Source organism: Rhamphochromis sp. 'chilingali' (genome assembly GCF_963969265.1).
Source record: "Rhamphochromis sp. 'chilingali' genome assembly, chromosome: 6".
NCBI classification, from domain to species: domain Eukaryota; kingdom Metazoa; phylum Chordata; class Actinopteri; order Cichliformes; family Cichlidae; genus Rhamphochromis; species Rhamphochromis sp. 'chilingali'.
The window spans coordinates 25,989,738-26,007,555 of record NC_137933.1 but is presented as its reverse complement, the minus strand read 5'-3'; the positions used below and the strand labels follow the sequence as shown (position 1 = coordinate 26,007,555).

Genomic DNA, 17,818 nt, shown 5'->3' with positions numbered 1-17,818 from the left:
CATTTGTTTTTTGCTAGGGGCTTCTTTATAAGACTCTTAAACTTATTTAGTTTGATTGTTTCCTCATTGGAACAGATCATTTAGACCTCTAATGTCCATCCACTAAAACACAGTCACCGCACGCATACTAAACATGAAAACACACTCACCAACTTACAATACGAAAACAAAAGAATAGATTTGCTCCATTCTTTTGTTTCAGACCATAGTGTTACTTGTGCTTCTCTGTGTGTGTGACTCAAACAGTCGAGTCCCCGAGCTAAATGGCATTTTTTGCGAAGACAGATCTAATTTGTAAAAAGATGTTTCCTCTTATATCTGTGGTGCCCGTACGCAGCGGTTATGTAAGTGATAAAATGATCGATCTTCCAGCGAGACACTCATGTGGAACGCTGGCGCTATGCAGGTTGACAGCATAAGATGCAGCACAATGTTCAGTTAAGTACCAGTACGCCAGTCGACACAACCAAAAATAAGAGCCGGTTGGGGGTTTGAATTCTTACAGGCTTTAGAAAGTGCCAGAGGAACAATTGGAGCAAATCTTTTTGTCTTGCTGTTTCGCACGGTATGTCATGTATGTGTTTGTAGGTGTAGATGCATGAATCCGTGTGTGTGCATGCATGTGTATTTCTCTTGTTGTGTTTTTTGTCAAAGAGGATGAGCAGAGGTCAAAAGTTACAGCGCACAAGGCTGCTCTCAAAGTCATTAGAGTAATCCCTGCCCTGGGGAACTCGTGCTCATTTCCTCTGCCCAGAACCCAATGAATGAGATGTACACACACATCCGACATAGGATAGTATCCAGTAAATTCAGCACAACTCCCTGCTATATATATTTTTTAATTATTAACATCCTATATTTCACTCCTGTCTTTACATTTTTTGAATCGCAAGAAAACAAATAATATATTTTTGACTGTGAAAAGATTATATAATAATACTATACTATAATAGCACACATACAAAAGGAGTTTAAATACAGGGTGCAGGAAAAGTGTCTATTAAATATGCTGTGAAGGGCAGTGGCACTTGGCTTAAGCTGGCCAGGTTTATTTTCACGCTGCCATTCATTCTGATTATTTTCATGTATTCATTTATTTATTTATTTACTCTGAGTCTGGTAGTATTTGTGGCACACATGGTGAACATTTAATCTTGTTCTCACACCCACTTCATTCAACCATTTCATTGTGGGTGTTGCAAAACAAAGCAGCCAGTCGTACATGGGGTAAATTCATTGTTCCTGTCTTAAATATCAACTGACTCAGAGTGGGTGTGTTAAGCTGTGGCTTTCTGTCACATTTTACACAACTGGGGTTAATAAAGACTCACAAAATATCAAAAGTGCCAAGTTTCAACTGTGTTTTTTGAAAACATATTTTTCTAATCTGTCTTAGTGTGATGAGAAATCCTAAATAAATGGAATAAGATCTTTCTTTTTTTTTTCTTTGCATTTTCACATTTGTTCGTCCTACCTTTGCATGGAATTTGCTTCTGTTTTTCATTTTTACTATTTTCATTTTCAACAGTTAGAAAATGTTTTATATGAGTTTGGTTGTGGATAAAAACCACTGTCGACAGAAGATTGGAGAGAGGATGTGCAGCAGCAGTGGCAGTCATGTGTCTCAACACAACCAGGTGGCAGCCACATCTGTGAATGGTCTGTCTAAGTAGAGAAACAAAAAAGGAACATTATTCTCACATTCATAGTGTAGAAGAGAGGAATAGTACAATCGTATAAGAGAGGAATGGTGCAATAGTGCAGTTCACTGGGAATAAATAAATGCCAAGCATCAATACTTACACTTTACACTTTGCTGTCGATGATGTCTGTACATTTCTTTCTTTCTTTTGTGGCAGAAAGCTTGCTTCAAATAGACATTAAGCTGATACATGTGGTGTCATTAGAGAGTCGTCCTTGAAAGACTGGCTGCAGGTTATGTTGGTAATGAGGTGGTAGGGATTTGCTGGAGTAATTTTATATGTCTGTAAATGGACCCAAACCAAGAGCCTGTGACTTAAATAAATGCAGCAGCGCTAAAGCAAGAGGTAACGGAGTAAAAGAAAAAGTGAGACACACAGTCCTTCAAACGGGCATATGTTTGTGAAATTTCTCCCACTAAAAATCTAGCTACATGAGTGAAATCCCTCTGTGCTCCACAAATGTTTTTGTTTTCTACACATTTAAGTCCATTCCTTTGGTTCCTCAGGTGTAACTTTTAAAGCAGATCAGTATGAAATAGGGAGCTGCATGCAGAGCGATACACATGAAGCATAGATGTAAGTGCAATTTTGTTGTTTAGGTAAGTCCAAGTCATATCTCAGCATATGTATTTTTACACTTTCAGTACTTTCACCTTGAATGACAGGTGAAATAAAGCAAACCTAAGACATGAAAAAGATAATATCCTGCTATATCTAACAGGTGATATGATTTGTCAGCTGATTGGCTGCTGATCACAGTTTAGCACCATTAGGAGCCTTTTGGTTTTTTTTGTTTTTTTCTTAACATCTGTCATCACAACAGCTGCCTCACTGCCTTTGTGCCAGTTCTATGTGGCATTTATTTGAAAATCCAGTGATTTAAAATTTCTCTCACAGTAGCGTACAGGCAAATTACTTCCACCGCTGTTATTTTCCAGGAACTTTAAATCGGCCCGGCTTGGAATCTGCAAAGGGAGCTAAGAGCTGAGCTAATGTTTTTACTTGTGCTGCAACATTTATAGGGGATATGAACTGTATTTGGACCCGCCTAAAGAAACATGCCCACTTTTGTATGTTTTGCCAGGGTACTTCTGAAAGTTTCAGTCACAAGGTAGCAAGGAAACAAGACTTTATCCCTCTCTTTTTTATTTGCCACGATTCCTCCCCTGTTAGAACAATTCATTATTCAACTGAATGAGATGAACAGAAATAAATGCCTCTACAAAAAAAAAAGAAAAAAAATCTATTTTGCCTTGTCTGTGTGATGGCACGCCGTACGTACGCTTAGATATTTTAGTTTTGTCTCTTGTGTTTTGATGCATGGGTTCCGCCTGTAGAATCTATTTGCATGTAAATTTTTACAATTCCCCCAGCATCAAACATTTACTATGATACATGTAGTGTATTTCACCAAAGAGACAAGGTGAGAGAATGAGTCTGCTTGTTTCTTTGTGATTGTTTGTGTGGGCCTTCTTGTGTGTATCCGTGTCTGATGCAGACAGAAGGGAAGAGGGTGAAAAGGTGACACCAAGCATATTTACGCTGATATTAATTTATCTGATCTGTTTGTCCAATCTTTTCTGCTTCTTCAGGTCATCAAGAAAATTTCTCCATCTGTGATTTCAAGCACCATCCCTCCGTGCCCTTGAGGATTCTTGAGGTAAATGTCTGATAACTTTGGCCTTTTTTTTTTACATTTTCTGCTTAATAATAGTGAGCAATATCAGATTTGTTGAGTTTACAAAATATTCCTTCTTTAGAAAAATACCACAGCTTTGCACATGCTACCAAACATAGCTGTGTTATACAAGTATTATTTGTGGTATGCATTTTTCATTTATAGCACTACACAATTAAATCCATATTAACTATTCATTAATATCAGGCAGTCATATTAAACGGAGAAAATAGTCACCACATATGCTACTGAATGTTTTAAAACATAATGCATGTCTGTAAGCTTTTTATAATGGATACATAATGCATTGTATATGCTAAAGAGCACACACCTTCTTAATGTTGGCAATATCTCTCTACATCTATCTCCCTGATGCAATAACGTTCCTTGATATCGTATCCATTATCATACCTTATTTTATCCATGGAGAAGAAAAATCACACGACACATGAAGTTTTGAGTCTAGGGCAACATCCTTCATCCCCGATCAGGACAACCGGCAGATTAGAGCCACTCATTCAAATGCAAATTATATGTTCGTGTTTTGCACCAGTGACAAAGAGTGAAAAATAAGATTTGAATCTTGATATCAATTTGCAGAGACAAAGGGCAACCTGGGAGAATGTATATTGCAAACCCAAATGTTCCTGTAATGGTTTCACTGATTGTTCCAAAGCAAACAGCTGCAATGTGCTTCATCATGACACATAAGAATGAAAGAGCACTTGCATTCTAACTTTTTCCACCAACGTAAAGAAGAATATACTGTAAGTGTGTGCGTGTGTGCTTGTGTACATGTATTTGTATCTGCTGTTATTTACTTGATTGTCTCTAAGTGGGGAGCGGGATCAGTAGCTGGCCTTTCGCCAGATCCACTTAACTTCAGGAGGGGAAGCAGGACAAAAGCCATCAGGGAAGACAAGGACAAATCATCTTTAGATGAAGTGTTTTAAGTGCTCTGATTCTCCTCCCACGTCATCACTGTGAATTAGGTGCCCTCTGCTCACTGCTAAGGGGTGTCGAATATAAACAATGCCATGGGAACGGATGTTAAACGAATTAAAGTGGAAAACCATGAGGGTGTCTATCTTACGCGGCCTCGTAAATCTCGGTTCTCCTGCCATGCGCTATGCTGATGTTGTGCTCTGACAACCTGCCAGCTGAACTTAGAGGTGCTGCGTGCGGTGTGGTCTGGTCGATCCCGTTCTTAGCAGTTTCAACCATGGCAGACATTCCAGGCAGAGCCATGTCTTTGTTTTATGCAAATCCATGCATATGAAGAATGGGGTGGGGGGGGGGGGGGGGGGGTGATGAGCAGTCTGGCCACGTAGCTCCAGGAGGACAAGCTGAGTGATGGAGACGGAGAGCCAGGTCTTGGTGTCCTTGCCTGGGGAAACAGTGTCCTGACTCGAGCCTGGACTGCCACCAGGACACTATGTCACTGCGCCTCTACCTAACTAATCCTAGAAGAAAAGGATTTTCCCAGGCACAAATGTATTTACGCCACAAGATGCAGAGCTGGTATGAAGATACTGTAAATAGAGGTTAACATTGGTATAAAACTACCTGCCAGTGTGCTTTTCCTGTGTGTTGTAAAGGTAGGCACAGCTCAGGGGATTGCCATGCAAAGAGACACTGGAGTTCAGAGCCCAGTAGGGAGCTGAAGGACCCAGAATATGCTGACAAAGATAAAATGCCAGGTGTGTGTATATGCAGTGTAAGAGGCTGTGAGAAAGTGCAAATATAGATTGGGGGGGGGAAAGGTCTGTGTGTGTGTGTGTGTGAGTGTTTGTGCTCACATAAAGATACAGCATACAGTCATGTGACCATTGTATGACAACGTGGTTTGGGTGAAACCTACTGAAGCAGCATCACCCACATACCACAGCTCATCGCACTGTTCAATTTCCCATCTTATCAAGTGTCTTTCGTTTCTTCACATCTGTGTTTTTCCTCTGTGCAGTAAATTATGTTGTTTTTAAACTTCCCAAAACATCTTCTCTTGCCCACCCCTTCTTAGAGTTGCTTGTTAACGGTAATGGTTAGTAGGAGGCGAATCCGTCACAGTGTGCTCTATTTCTGGGTGCCAGGATGTTGGTCTCAGTCGTTGAGGGCAGATGAAATCGATCCAGATTAACCTGTCATGTGGGGGAGAAAATGAATGGGACAGAGGGGTGCAGAGGCCATGGAGAGAAGGGGGGCAGTGTGAAGTATAAAAACAACCTCCTCCATATGGGTCAAAAGTTGTGGGATGATTTATTCAAGACTGGGTGCTATCCCACCTTCCCCCCCTTCTATCTGCTCCACCTGCCTCTTGGAAAGGAGTGAGAAACTGGAGACTGTTCAGGAGGAGGTGACTATATTTAGCCTTGGTGACCAAAGACACTGTGGTCTAACTTTAAAGTTAAAAATACATATATCCATGTACAGTGAGATGGACACAGTTTGCGTCATCACAAGGCACCTATCACAAATTTGTCAGCTTGAAGTGACTCGTGAAGAACGAGTGCAAAGCAATGTGCAGCTTCCAATGGATGCCTTTTCATTAAAAGACTGTATGAGATTGAACTAAGTTTTAGTACCCCTGATTAAATTCATGCTATTAAAAGTTATCATGAAACAAAGATTTTACTTGTAATTGTGAAAATTATGTATCCTAAGAAAAATATGTGTGTGTGTGTTTGAAAGGGGGGGGGGGGGGGGGGGGTGTTACGGGGGGAAACAAATAAGCAAAAACAGAAGAAAAAGAATTGAGATTTATAGTTTCATTTGACTGTGAAGTGCTACTAGATTTAGCCTGTGTTTGGGCAGAGCTCCACTTTGCTAATTATTTTCCTGTGGCAGAGTTCTCAGCATGGCGCTCCTTTCTCACTCTGAGAAGAGAGACTCACTGGTAAGTGCTTAGTCAGCCCTACTCTGGGTGTGAGATACTGTTGAGTCTCTAGTGGACTGTAGGGAGGCAGAGCAGCGTGGGACCAAAGCCATGACAAGGTGAAGGCTTTAAAGTGAGGGCGGGCCCATCATCACCCATCAGTGAAAGGAAGAGAGATAATATATGAAAGTTGGGGACACTGAAAAAGAGTTCTGTTTAGTATACTCCTTATTCTGTACTGTTAAAAGTGTTATGGGAAATATCATTGCTGTGTTGTTTTGCTAGGTTCTTGATGCCTCTTGCAGAGGCCTGAAGAACCCAGACACTGAGCAAGAGCTGTTATAAAGCTCCATAAAGCCAGCGGCTTCACTCTTTATCAACTAGCAGTGGCATGGACTTTAAAATATATCAACACATCATCATCAGATTCAAGTTATGACTTGGTGGTTCTTGACTTGATCTCTGGAAATCCTGCCTGCGTTCTGTTTCTCTCTTCCCTCTCTATTTATATTCCAATGTCAAACTTGCCCTTCTTTCTATCGCTACTCCTCTTTATAGAGTGGCACACAGCTCCTCCTCTTCTGTCTGCCCCGCTATCCTCCAAATGACTCTCCTCCCAAACAAACTTAGCTTCCTTCCCCTCCCCTCTGTTCCCAGCGTCACTTTCCCTCCCTCCCTCCCTTCACCTCACACTGCACCTGCTTCCCTCCCGCTTTCTGTTCCCTCTCCAAACGTCACTACTCTCCCTCCCCCCCTCTCCACTTCTATTCTCCCCCTCGTTAGCTTGATGAATGGCTTCACTGCAGGGAAAGTGCTGATTTTCATCCCTCTGTCTGATTTCTGCTGGCTGTTATTAATTTCAAACACTCAGAGAAAAGCAAGTGAGTCAATAAATAAGGAAATGAACACACTTCATCCTGCCATATAGCAGCTCTTGCAGTCATTCACCCAGGGTGCGGGTCCTCTGTGGAGGCCAAGTCTGCATTTACACTGATAGAGTTCAGGTCCCCTCCTGAATCACAACACGGCAACATATTTTTAAGGCAAGAATAAAAGTTGTCCAGTAGCACTGCATCATATCAAATGTTCCTGTAATATTTTTAGTATCTTGCTTCAACAGGGCTAGGGGGGAGACAGAATGGTACAAAGCTAATAGCTCTGAAGAGACTTCCAGTGTCTTCTCTCATCTTTTCTCTTTCACCCTATAGTGCACCATTTAAGAAATGTACACACAGAGTGACAAAGAGGAGGAGAGAAAGAGAAGCAATGAGAAGTAACAGGCTAACAGAGTTATTGCTGTGCATTAAACAATGCTGTCGACGCTGTGTAGTTAGGGCCGTATGTCTAAGCGCACATTACTTACATTCCTGGCTTAATGCATTGTGCGTGCCTGCTAATGTCAAACACAAATAGCCTCCGAGAACAACACAATTCTCTCAGTTTCTTGCTGTCAAACAGGAAATTTCCAACCAAAAGTTACTTTTCTTTACTTTCTGTTTTCAGTTAAAATGCTAGGGTATTTAATCAGTCCAGGATCCCAGTAATGCATGCAGAGGGACAGATATTAGGCCTAAGATATTATCACACTGTTTACAAAGTGTTAAGACAAGCAATCAGGTGGGAGCTTTAGTAATGCACACACATCATTAGATGTTTAGTCTGTGCTCTAGAGCCACAAGCCACAGAGCTGTTTCTCTTGGCCATTAAAGCAATATTTGGTTTTACCTTAATAAACATACAGATTTTTTTGTAATTAGCTGATAGATTCCTGACACCTTACTAACTTTCAGCTTTATAGAGCTCCCAAGCTGAATCACTTCAGTGTTAAACAGTGTTGCAAGTGCAATTTAATGTTGTTGTTTTGCAGGCGTACGTTAGTCATAACTTGACTCGCCTGAACTTTTAGGCAGCATTTTATATTTAGCACACTTAATAGAAACTCACACATGGCTGCACAATGCACAGTCAGACAACTTGGACAATTTAGACAAAACTGATATTTCTCAAAACTGATAGTGAAAAAAAGAATACATCAGCTGATAAGATTAGGTGTATTTAAAAGATCATGAAGAAAACTGGGTGTTAAGTTAATTTTGCTAAACTGATAGAAACATATGGTGTGCGTGGACGCCAAAGCCCCTACCCCTCCTTTACGATGTAGGGACAGGAGTGCTGTAATAGAAGAAACAGTTAGAGCATTTAACACTTTGTAAATAAACATCGGGATTCTAAATGCAGTTCCATAACTAAACCAGAGGACATTTATGGGAGGTGAGAACAGACATAACATATTTTAACTGTGTATGTTTGAGAAAGTCCAGACTTGGTGTTTGGTCAGAGAAGAACCAAATAACATAATATAGAAAAGTGTGTGTGACCTAAAAGATTGTGTGTTTAATTTAAACAACAATAGGTTTTGCTTCTTTTTGCTTACACTGATTACAAATTATGTGGGAATGTATGGTGGAGGAAGATGAAAACAAAGCTGTAATAATTACTTAGCACTCTTCAGTTGCACCCTGTTAAAGATATGCAAACTTTGCTTTTATAAAGGGATGACATATGTACATGAGAGGAGAGGAGAGGAGAGCTGTATTAGTAGTAGCTGCAGGGGTAGTGGAGCCTGTATGTCTGCTTCATGGCTCTGTGAGCGCAGACATAACTATTGTGTTTACAAGGCTGAGTTGCTCTTACTGTTAAATTATCGAGGTGGGGGCGTGTTAAAAGAGGAGGAACAGAGGAAGGGGTGGGGAGGGGGTAAATATTTTTCCGTCTCTCATAGTTCTGGTTAACCAGGCTGAGGAATTCTCTTTGCATCTTATAATTACAGAATTTGGGTAGTGTCACTCTTGGAGAGTGCATGGCCTCAGAGACCTGAAAGAGGAGGCCCCTCTGACACAGCGTGGAGAACGAACCTTAAAGTGTGGAGGCGGGAGAGTGGCACGCTTCTGCGTCTCACTACTGTCAAAGAGGCTTGTGTCAGGAGATTACACCGTGAAGTTAAACACCGTGTTGGTCACTTTTTTCTTTTCATTTGCTCTCTTTTTATTTTGGCTTGGACCAGTGTGAGACCTTTCGGAAAGAATGTTGTGGCTGAGGCAAAAAAAAAAAACTAAAATGAAGAAAGAACCACAGTCCTAGTTTGCTCAGTCTTTCGCGGAACGGAGGAAGCTCTTTCCTCTCCCTCGTGCACAGCCCCATGTATTGAACAACATCTTCACTCCTCTTAGTTTTTATTCCTTCTTCCTCTCTGTGGCCTGATCATTAAAGGAGAGGGATGAGTTCACAGCTGATAGTGTCTGGTTGCAAGAAGCGGACAACGGTATAGGATGACATTATCGGAAGCGGCTGCATATAGATGCTAAGACCAAAAAAAAGACACAAACAGAAAGAGAATATTATGGCGTACTTCTCTCAGTATAAACGTCTGTCTGCTTGAATTACAGTAATGACCCCTGACAAACCATAATAAGACACATGGATCTCTATGGATACAAGCCATGACCAAAGGAATGGCTCTCTGTTTACTTTCCATTTTGACATTCTGGAGTATGAGACTCTTGTTAGCAAAAACTAAAACATGATTAGTTTCCTGTTCTCTTCTAAAACTAATAATACACTACACACACACACACACACACACACACACACACACACACACACACACACACACACACACACACACACACACACACACACACACACACACACACACACAGAGAGAGGCACACAAACACACACACAAACCCATATGAATAAAAGAAAGAATATTAGTAACTTACAGCCAAGTATGGCACAACTGTTATTAGTGAGAGAGATGTGTAAGGAGGGTGATGGAGAGGGACGAAGCTTACCCTCTGTCTCTGTGGCTGAAGTGGAATAGTTGTGGTGACGGGTTGTGACAGCCGAGGGAACGAGGGAGCAGGAGGAGAATATCACTCCAAAAATCCCCAGGATACAGGGAGGGAAGAGTAATTTAGAATGAATGGCCTGCCGTATGCTCTCGAGCAGTTCCTCTTGTCTTTCTCACTTATGGATATAGAATTGCATGTGGACAAGTCTTTTTCTATCTCCTTCTCTAACACACACACATGCGAACACACACGCGCTTGCGTAATAGATATTTACTCTATGAATTCTTGCATTAACTCTCTAGTCACTAGATTATCATAATGATTCAGCCAATAAGTATTAATACTGGCTCCTTCGCTGGATCCCTCGGGTCAAAATTAGACATACATCACACATATGCCACACCAGAATGAGATCCGCACAAGTCCTGTACACTGACTCTCATTTCCTTCCGTCGTCTCTTGATAGTATCCCTAATAGACCTCTCTCCCAGTGGCACACTGCTGTTGCAACATTCACCTACTATTGCTTTAATGAGATGTCTGCGCCTGTATGAGTGTGTGCGCATATGTCTGTGTGTGCCTGAGAAAGAAAGATGTTAGCGATCCTTGCGGCCCTGTTTATCTCTACGCTTGTGTTGGAGTAGAGGGAGGTCAGAAGCAGGGCTGCTTGTATCCATCTCCATTCCCATGGCTGCTCTGTCACAGGCACAGTGGTCACAGGAGAATGAAAAGACTATGGATTTTTTCTCCTCCTCCCTACACTCACCAGAGTAGGAAGATTAGGCAGAAGATGAGCACAGCCTGGCCCATTCAAAGCAGCTTTAAGCCCAACACTGGAAGCATCTGACCTGAGTTCTCTGGTTCATGGAGCACAAGTACACACAAGACATGCATTCGCGCACGCACACATGCACAAATCAACCAGGGAAAGATTTCTTGGTTTACTTTTCCGGTTCAGAGCTTGGTCACATGGTGTCTGGGTGTTAAATGCTGACATTGTGGCCTGTGTACATTAAGATGCTATAAGCACACGCAAGTGCACACACCTAAAACACTGAGAAATAAGCCTTCGCACTCCCTGCTCAGCAGCCCCAGATGGAGGCTGACAGTTGCATGTGCATAAAAAGATATTTTTAGGGAAAACTTAATAGACAATAAGGTGAAGCGAGTCAGGAAAAAAGAGGGGAAGGAGGGTTCATCCACTCATAGGCAAACAGTAATAGGGAGATAAAATTCAAAGCTCTGCAGCTCTCACTAGCAATTAAAATAATTTCCGTATAATTTGAGAAAGGCCTGACCCGCCTTATCGGTTTCCAGATAAGTCTCCTCCTCCTTCTCCTCTTCTTCACCCAAATGCAGAGGGCCTGATGACTGAAAACCGACAGCGCACTGATAACCACCGCCATATGGGCTCCCTCTTCTCTGCTCAACTCATTTCACTTGCTGCTCTTCCCTCTGCACAAACACTTCAAGATGCAGGCACACAGTCACACATGCAAACACGAAGCAAGCGCCATGATCAAAAGCTTCCCTTGTTTCTTGTTTTATTGTGGTGTGTGTCCATGCGCGTGTAATTTGTATCATTTCATATTCTTTGTTTTGCACCTGGGTGGAGAAGAAAAAACGTTAAGCATTTGTTTCTTTTAACTGAATGGAAATTCTGATTGAGAAAAAAGCGTAAGATTGAAAGAGCGAAGCATATTCTAGAGAAAGTGTGGGTGAGCGAAGCGAAACTAAACAGGGCCTGAAACCTGATGCCGTCTCTGTTTACGGGGGTTTTGTGTAAAAGTATATATACTATATTAGATAAAACTAATGTTGTGGGCAAACGTGGACTGCAAAAATTAAGCTTGCCCGAATGACATATAGATGAGGCATCATTTAAATATCTTTCACCGGACTTGATTAGAGCGCTTAGAGTGGCGACGAGTAACTGTAACTACTTCACACCTAGCAGATGTATTGCTGGGGACAGGCAGTGTCAAGTTACAATATATTTATATTAACTAATATATATTCCAACATAGATTAAAATAAGTTGTGGTTAAAAGCTGGTTTTTGATACTGTGTTTCACCTGGGTTGAGTGCTTTGTTCTGCTGTGTGTGGGAAAAGATTCCTACATTGCTAAAAACTGACACAGATACACATACAGTGACACAACATGCAGAGGAGAGGAGAGAAACTAGTGTGGTTGTAAAAGATGCAAATAAAACAAACTGTGCACGTACTTTAAATAAGCCAAAGAACAGAAGTCAGAAATTTTTTTACGTGTGTTATTTTTTTAATTTACTTTTTGTTGGGTTTTTTTCATTCCTTCAATAATTTGGATGATTAGTTCTTAAGAAAGTTACAACTTGAACACGCCCATTTTAACAGGAACTTCTGATGACAATTTAACGTGAAAGTGCATTAAACCTGACTTGAGTAAACGGGTGCCACCGCAATATGGCACCCATTTGGGAAGCCAGTAAGTAAGGGTTCCAGTATTCTAGTGATGGTTCTGCAAATATGAACTAAGTTCCTCACCTACAAGCTACATGGGAATCACTGTGGTCAAACTGTTGACACTCTTCTTGGTAGATGATAGGATGTGACAACTGACTACAGACTTTTTGCTACTTTACATAAACAGTTGTGGTGGGAAATGGTCAGTGGCAGTTATGGCTTGTGTGTCACAATGTGTCAAGTAGGCTGGTCTCAGATGGCCCATTTGGGTCATGTGTGAAACAGTGATGTGACACTGTTATTCACGAATGGTGTTTAAACCACAAGCATCTGTAAGTGTGTGATCTGCAAAAGAGAGATCTCGGTTTTTCCAAGAAACAACAGTTTAGATTAGGTGTCATTTGGTGTGCTTTATTTAAAATCAATGTGGGATTTTTTTTTTTAAAGGCGGTTACAGATTTAAAGAATGTGCTCTTGTGCATTGGGATGTTTGTGTATCTTTTTTACCTGTGTGTGCAGCGCAAGCCTCGAAGTTGGTAACATGTCTGAATCATTTGGGAGGTTGTGCTGTCACGGACGCACAGAGGGCAACGTTCCAGTGAACAGGAGGTGGGTGCAGTGACATAAGCGGGACGCAGTACATCTACTATACGCGATGCTCTCACAACACCTACATATGGAGGGGTCAAGGACATGCACACGCTAAGTAATGCATATACACTATCGTGAGATGTAATTTATTTTACATAACACTGACTATTTTGAAGACCAATTTCAAGACAAATTCTGTGCAACATTTCTTTGCACCATTATACTGCATTTAAAGTGAATACAATTTTTTTTCTAGTCTCTGAACAGATACAGTACAATAAAGAGCGAGTCTGGTTTCATATACTTGGCAGCATCCTGCGCACACACTGTGTGCGTGCTGTAAATAGCCAGAGTGTGTCGTGCATCTCTGCTGTGTTTGGACCTATTTTAGAGCTGACACAGGAAACAGGGCCATTCTGACAGCCACCCTGCCAGCCGGTACTGCACACAGCAGCCCCGGAACCTTCTGTCACACACACAAACACGCACACACATAGACACACACACACACACACAGTCATACACACAGAAAAACTAGAAGTTTTTCATAAGATAAGATAAGATAAGATAAGATAACCTTTATTAGTCCCACACGTGGGAAATTTGTTTTGTCACAGCAGGAAGTGGACAGTGCAAAAGTTATGACGCAAAAATTAGAATACAATAAGAATAAATACAGTACACAGCTGTACAGAATAGAATAAAATAATATACTATATACAGTAGAATAAAATAGAATAAAAATATACAATAAGATAAAAATAGAATACGAATGCTATATACAACTGAGTAAAAATACAACGATGCCAGAAAAGATTATTGCACTTAGTGTTATTGCACATGTGTGGATGTGTGTGTTTGTTCAGTTAACAACCTACCAGTCCTTAATCCACCTCATAGGCTTCCACAAATCATTTAATGTCCTCTTTAAGGACACATTTTTGTGTTCACCTGTGTTTTGTTTTTGGGGTTTTTTGCAGTTCAACAATAAAGACCTTCAACAAAAGCCCTGGACCCCCGTTCTCAAACATCTCCCATCACATCTTAATTACTATCAATTTCAAACCTTGCAGTACAGAAGTGATTTCACATCTGAATCAACTAGAAAAAAAATAGCTTCTGTGTTACAGATCCTTGCATAATATTAAGAAAAACGATAACTCTGGCAGAGAGAAGCTCAGTTACTCAAGACACAGGTTTCTGCTTTCAGCTACATGAGACAGCTGGAGATCCAGTCCACAGTTAATTTAAAGTTCATTCGTGTTGTTCAGTGTGTTTGCTATTCTGCTTCCTTGTTCCTGCACCGTCCTATTTTTTCATATATCCACCAGGGTGATGTAATTTAATTCAGCATCTTTGTAATTCATTCATTTGGTAAATATTTTGAGGGACTTAGTAATATAGAGGCACAGACTGCGGGAGTTTAAAACCTAAATTAAGCTGCATCTCAGTGATATGACAGTGCTAGCTCATTTAGAGACAGTTAGTATACAGACATAAATGCCTCTTCAAAGGCTGCTGCAGAGTCCCACTCACCAGCCTCTCATGTTTGGGGTGGAAGATAAATTCTGCAGGCTGCTTCTGCCTTCCTGTGTAATTATGTGCACGGTGATGTGCCTTTACAGCCTGCCTAACAGTCGGAAATTATCTCCCGGAAATGAAGTCCAATTAATTGTGGCACTTTGCAGGCGTACATGTGTGCAGAAACACTGTAATGACACTTAACGGGAAATTGGCTCCTGTTGAAATATTTAATAAATAACTTGCGAGGTGAAACAACCTCATATGATACTGACAAACGTAGCTTGTTCTTTTGGTTTTTTCTACACACACAGACACGCATACACTTCAATTTAACAAATTTCTCAGTTGCTTAGTGTAAGGCATCACACTAACCGGTAGTTAAAAAGACGCATACTATGTAAACGTATCACAGTTTTTCCTGTGGACCTTTGTCACATGTCACCCATTTCTTTTTCGCCTCATGTTTCCAGTCACTGCCTGCTGCCAGCTACTGAAGAGAAGAAAAATGCCTGAATTTATCATTTTTTTAAAGAAAAATTAAAAAAAAAAAATAGGTAGATTTTTTTTTTGACCTACACGTGGCTTTACAGTATCGATCCAACCTAAAATGAAAAGGTCTATAAATGGAAACAGCAGTCTTTTAGGGTCAGTGACACACCGTGTCACGCCACAGCAGCTCTCTATTGTAGGGCACAGTGTGTTGAGTCAGCACTTTTCAGAGAATAGCACCTTTTGTTTTTGTCTCTGGGAGTCTGGGTGTTCTGCCCAGAATCACCGTCCAGACACAAGCCATTCGGGAATTCGATTTTTCTTTCTAATAAAAAAAGAGATTTGTTTCTTATTATGCTCATTTTTTTAGTTGCTCTCTGAATATATTTGAAGTTTTAATTCACTTTTGACATAGAATATTCCCCCTGTGATTTCTTATTTCTGAAATTATGTGATTACTAAATGTACAGCAAACAGTTACTTTCTGTACTCTCATACAAAAGCTGTTGGAGTGGATTTGGTTGATTGCTCAAGCACTCCTCAGCAGCAACGTTTTACAGGAAGTGAGTGGATTTGAACGCCCATGCATCTGATCATCATCATAATTGGCTTCAGATTAGCTGCGACATTCCTTTAAAAGTTGATGTGTTCACCTAATTTAAAAATTCCCATCCTACAAGACAAGTTTTCTCAAATGTGTATGAAAGGATGCGTGAGTTTACATTCACCTCTACATGTTTATAACACTAAATGACATTAGGGCCATTGTGATCTGCTTGGTTACACATAATAGAGTGTATCTGGCCAGCGTGTGAGTCTGTCAATATGTGTGTGTGTGTCTCTCTCAGTGTGTAAAGACCCGTTCAGCTCGGCAGTATGGCACATAAATGGCCACAGAGGGGTGCGAGTGTCAGCCAGAACGCGTGCTTGGCAAGCACAGAGCTATGCTATTAGCAAGCGCTAACAGTTTTATTATTAGAAAATAAACGGTGCGCTGCAAAACTCTGAATGTTATTAGCACCTCACCATCTGGGTCTGACAGCTGTGTTCAGCCACCATCATGGCTGTTCTGCTAAAGGCTATATCTGAAATCGCCACTCTTTATCTACAGCACTTTCACAGTCGTCCTGTGTCTGTCAGTTTCCTCTCTTTCTCACATTATCTCTTTTTCTTCCTCTTGTTGTTTTTCTTGCAGACATGAAGATGGGTAGATAATTCGCCAGCGCAAACTCTTGATTTCTCACACTGAAAGAATTCAAACATTTTTTATTATATCAATAGAGGTTTTGTTAGTCCTGTGTTTCAAAGTGTTTCACTAAGATTTAATTTAAATAAGAAAAAAAAAAACCTAAACCAAAACCACAGGAAGAATTCTGCTCTCACAGAAACTCAGTCCTTGACTATTGTTCTATTTTTTATAAAACATGTTTTACACACAACAGACAAAAAGAGCGTGGAAACAATAAGTCTCATAATGCTTTGTTAAAAGAGACATACTGTCTGTGCTTGCTTGTGCGCGACTTCTTGCACACTAAAATGTGTTCCCTTTTTGTAAGTGCTTGAAAGTGTGTCTGCAGGGATACCTTTAGATTTCTTTCCCCCGCATGTGTGTTTTTCCCTCCTTGATCACACAGCTTCTGCAAGGCTTTATTTAAACAGATAACCTGCTACTAGAAGCCCCCAGCACCCCCCCAAAACCTCCTAAGTCCTCTCCTGGCCTTCCAGTCTTTAACAACAACCCCCATCGAAAGGAGACACCTCCAGAAATTAGCACTCTTATTGCAGACACTGCAGAAAAGCCTACCCTCCAGTGTTTCTCTTTCTCGAGCAGAAAATACTTTTCTCCACTAAAACAGGCCAACTGCTTCTAGGCGTGCATCTCCTGTGCCCGACCTAATCTACATGCATACTTACCTTCCTTTATACTTATGGGCATCGCTACCGAGAAGCGTGAAGGACTCTGGATGGCATAAGAATCTATTTCACATATAGATGCACAGGGCTTGCGCACAGGAATAGGAAAGAGAGCAAGGAAATAGGAAATATGTTTTCAATTTCACTGACCCTCCATTGTATTGTGCCACGGTTATCCGCTGTCTAATTCTATTTGTTTAAGTGTTCCTTCACTGTCTGGTGGGTTTAAAGAACAGCGTCAAATAAGCTTTACAAAGAAAAAAAGTGGATGATAATAATTCATTATTTTATTTTAAATGCGATTCTTTCATTTACACAAGCAGCACATATTGAAAAATCCACAGCATGGGTTTTAGATAAGCTAAGAGGTGTCCAGTACACCTCTTAAAATTGATTGAGATGGACTCAACTTTTCTTCTCTGTCCAGGTAAAAGTGGTTTATTTTTAAATCTTCAAAAGCAAGTCTTCAGGATTCAGTTTTGGTACAAAAACTTGGCTTTAATTTGTAATAATTGTGGGAAATGACATATGGATGCAAGATAGAGAGCAATTTATACAGACTTTAAATGAGTAGTGAGCAAGTGAGTCATTCTGGCAGAAGAAAAAGACAATATTTGGCTCTGGACTTGTTCAAATAAGTTACACAGCACTGACAGTATGCTTGTATTTTCTTCAGCAGTATGGTCTAAACAAACAGCTTTTGAAACGCTATCAGACACAGGGAAAGCAAGCACACTCATTTCACAC

The 17,818-nt window shown here is 40.7% G+C and overlaps 1 protein-coding gene across 1 annotated transcript in view; it reads left to right on the top strand.

The window, feature by feature from the left end:
• mafa (MAF bZIP transcription factor a) overlaps positions 1 to 17,818 on the top strand; it is a 71,894-nt gene that overhangs the window by 7,329 nt on the left and 46,747 nt on the right. Inside the window, exon 2 of the mRNA XM_080885736.1 lies at positions 3,296 to 3,363. Within this exon, the coding sequence (XP_080741862.1) occupies positions 3,296 to 3,323 (28 nt within the window). The 3' untranslated portion in view covers positions 3,324 to 3,363. The remainder of the gene's footprint in view (positions 1 to 3,295; positions 3,364 to 17,818) is intronic.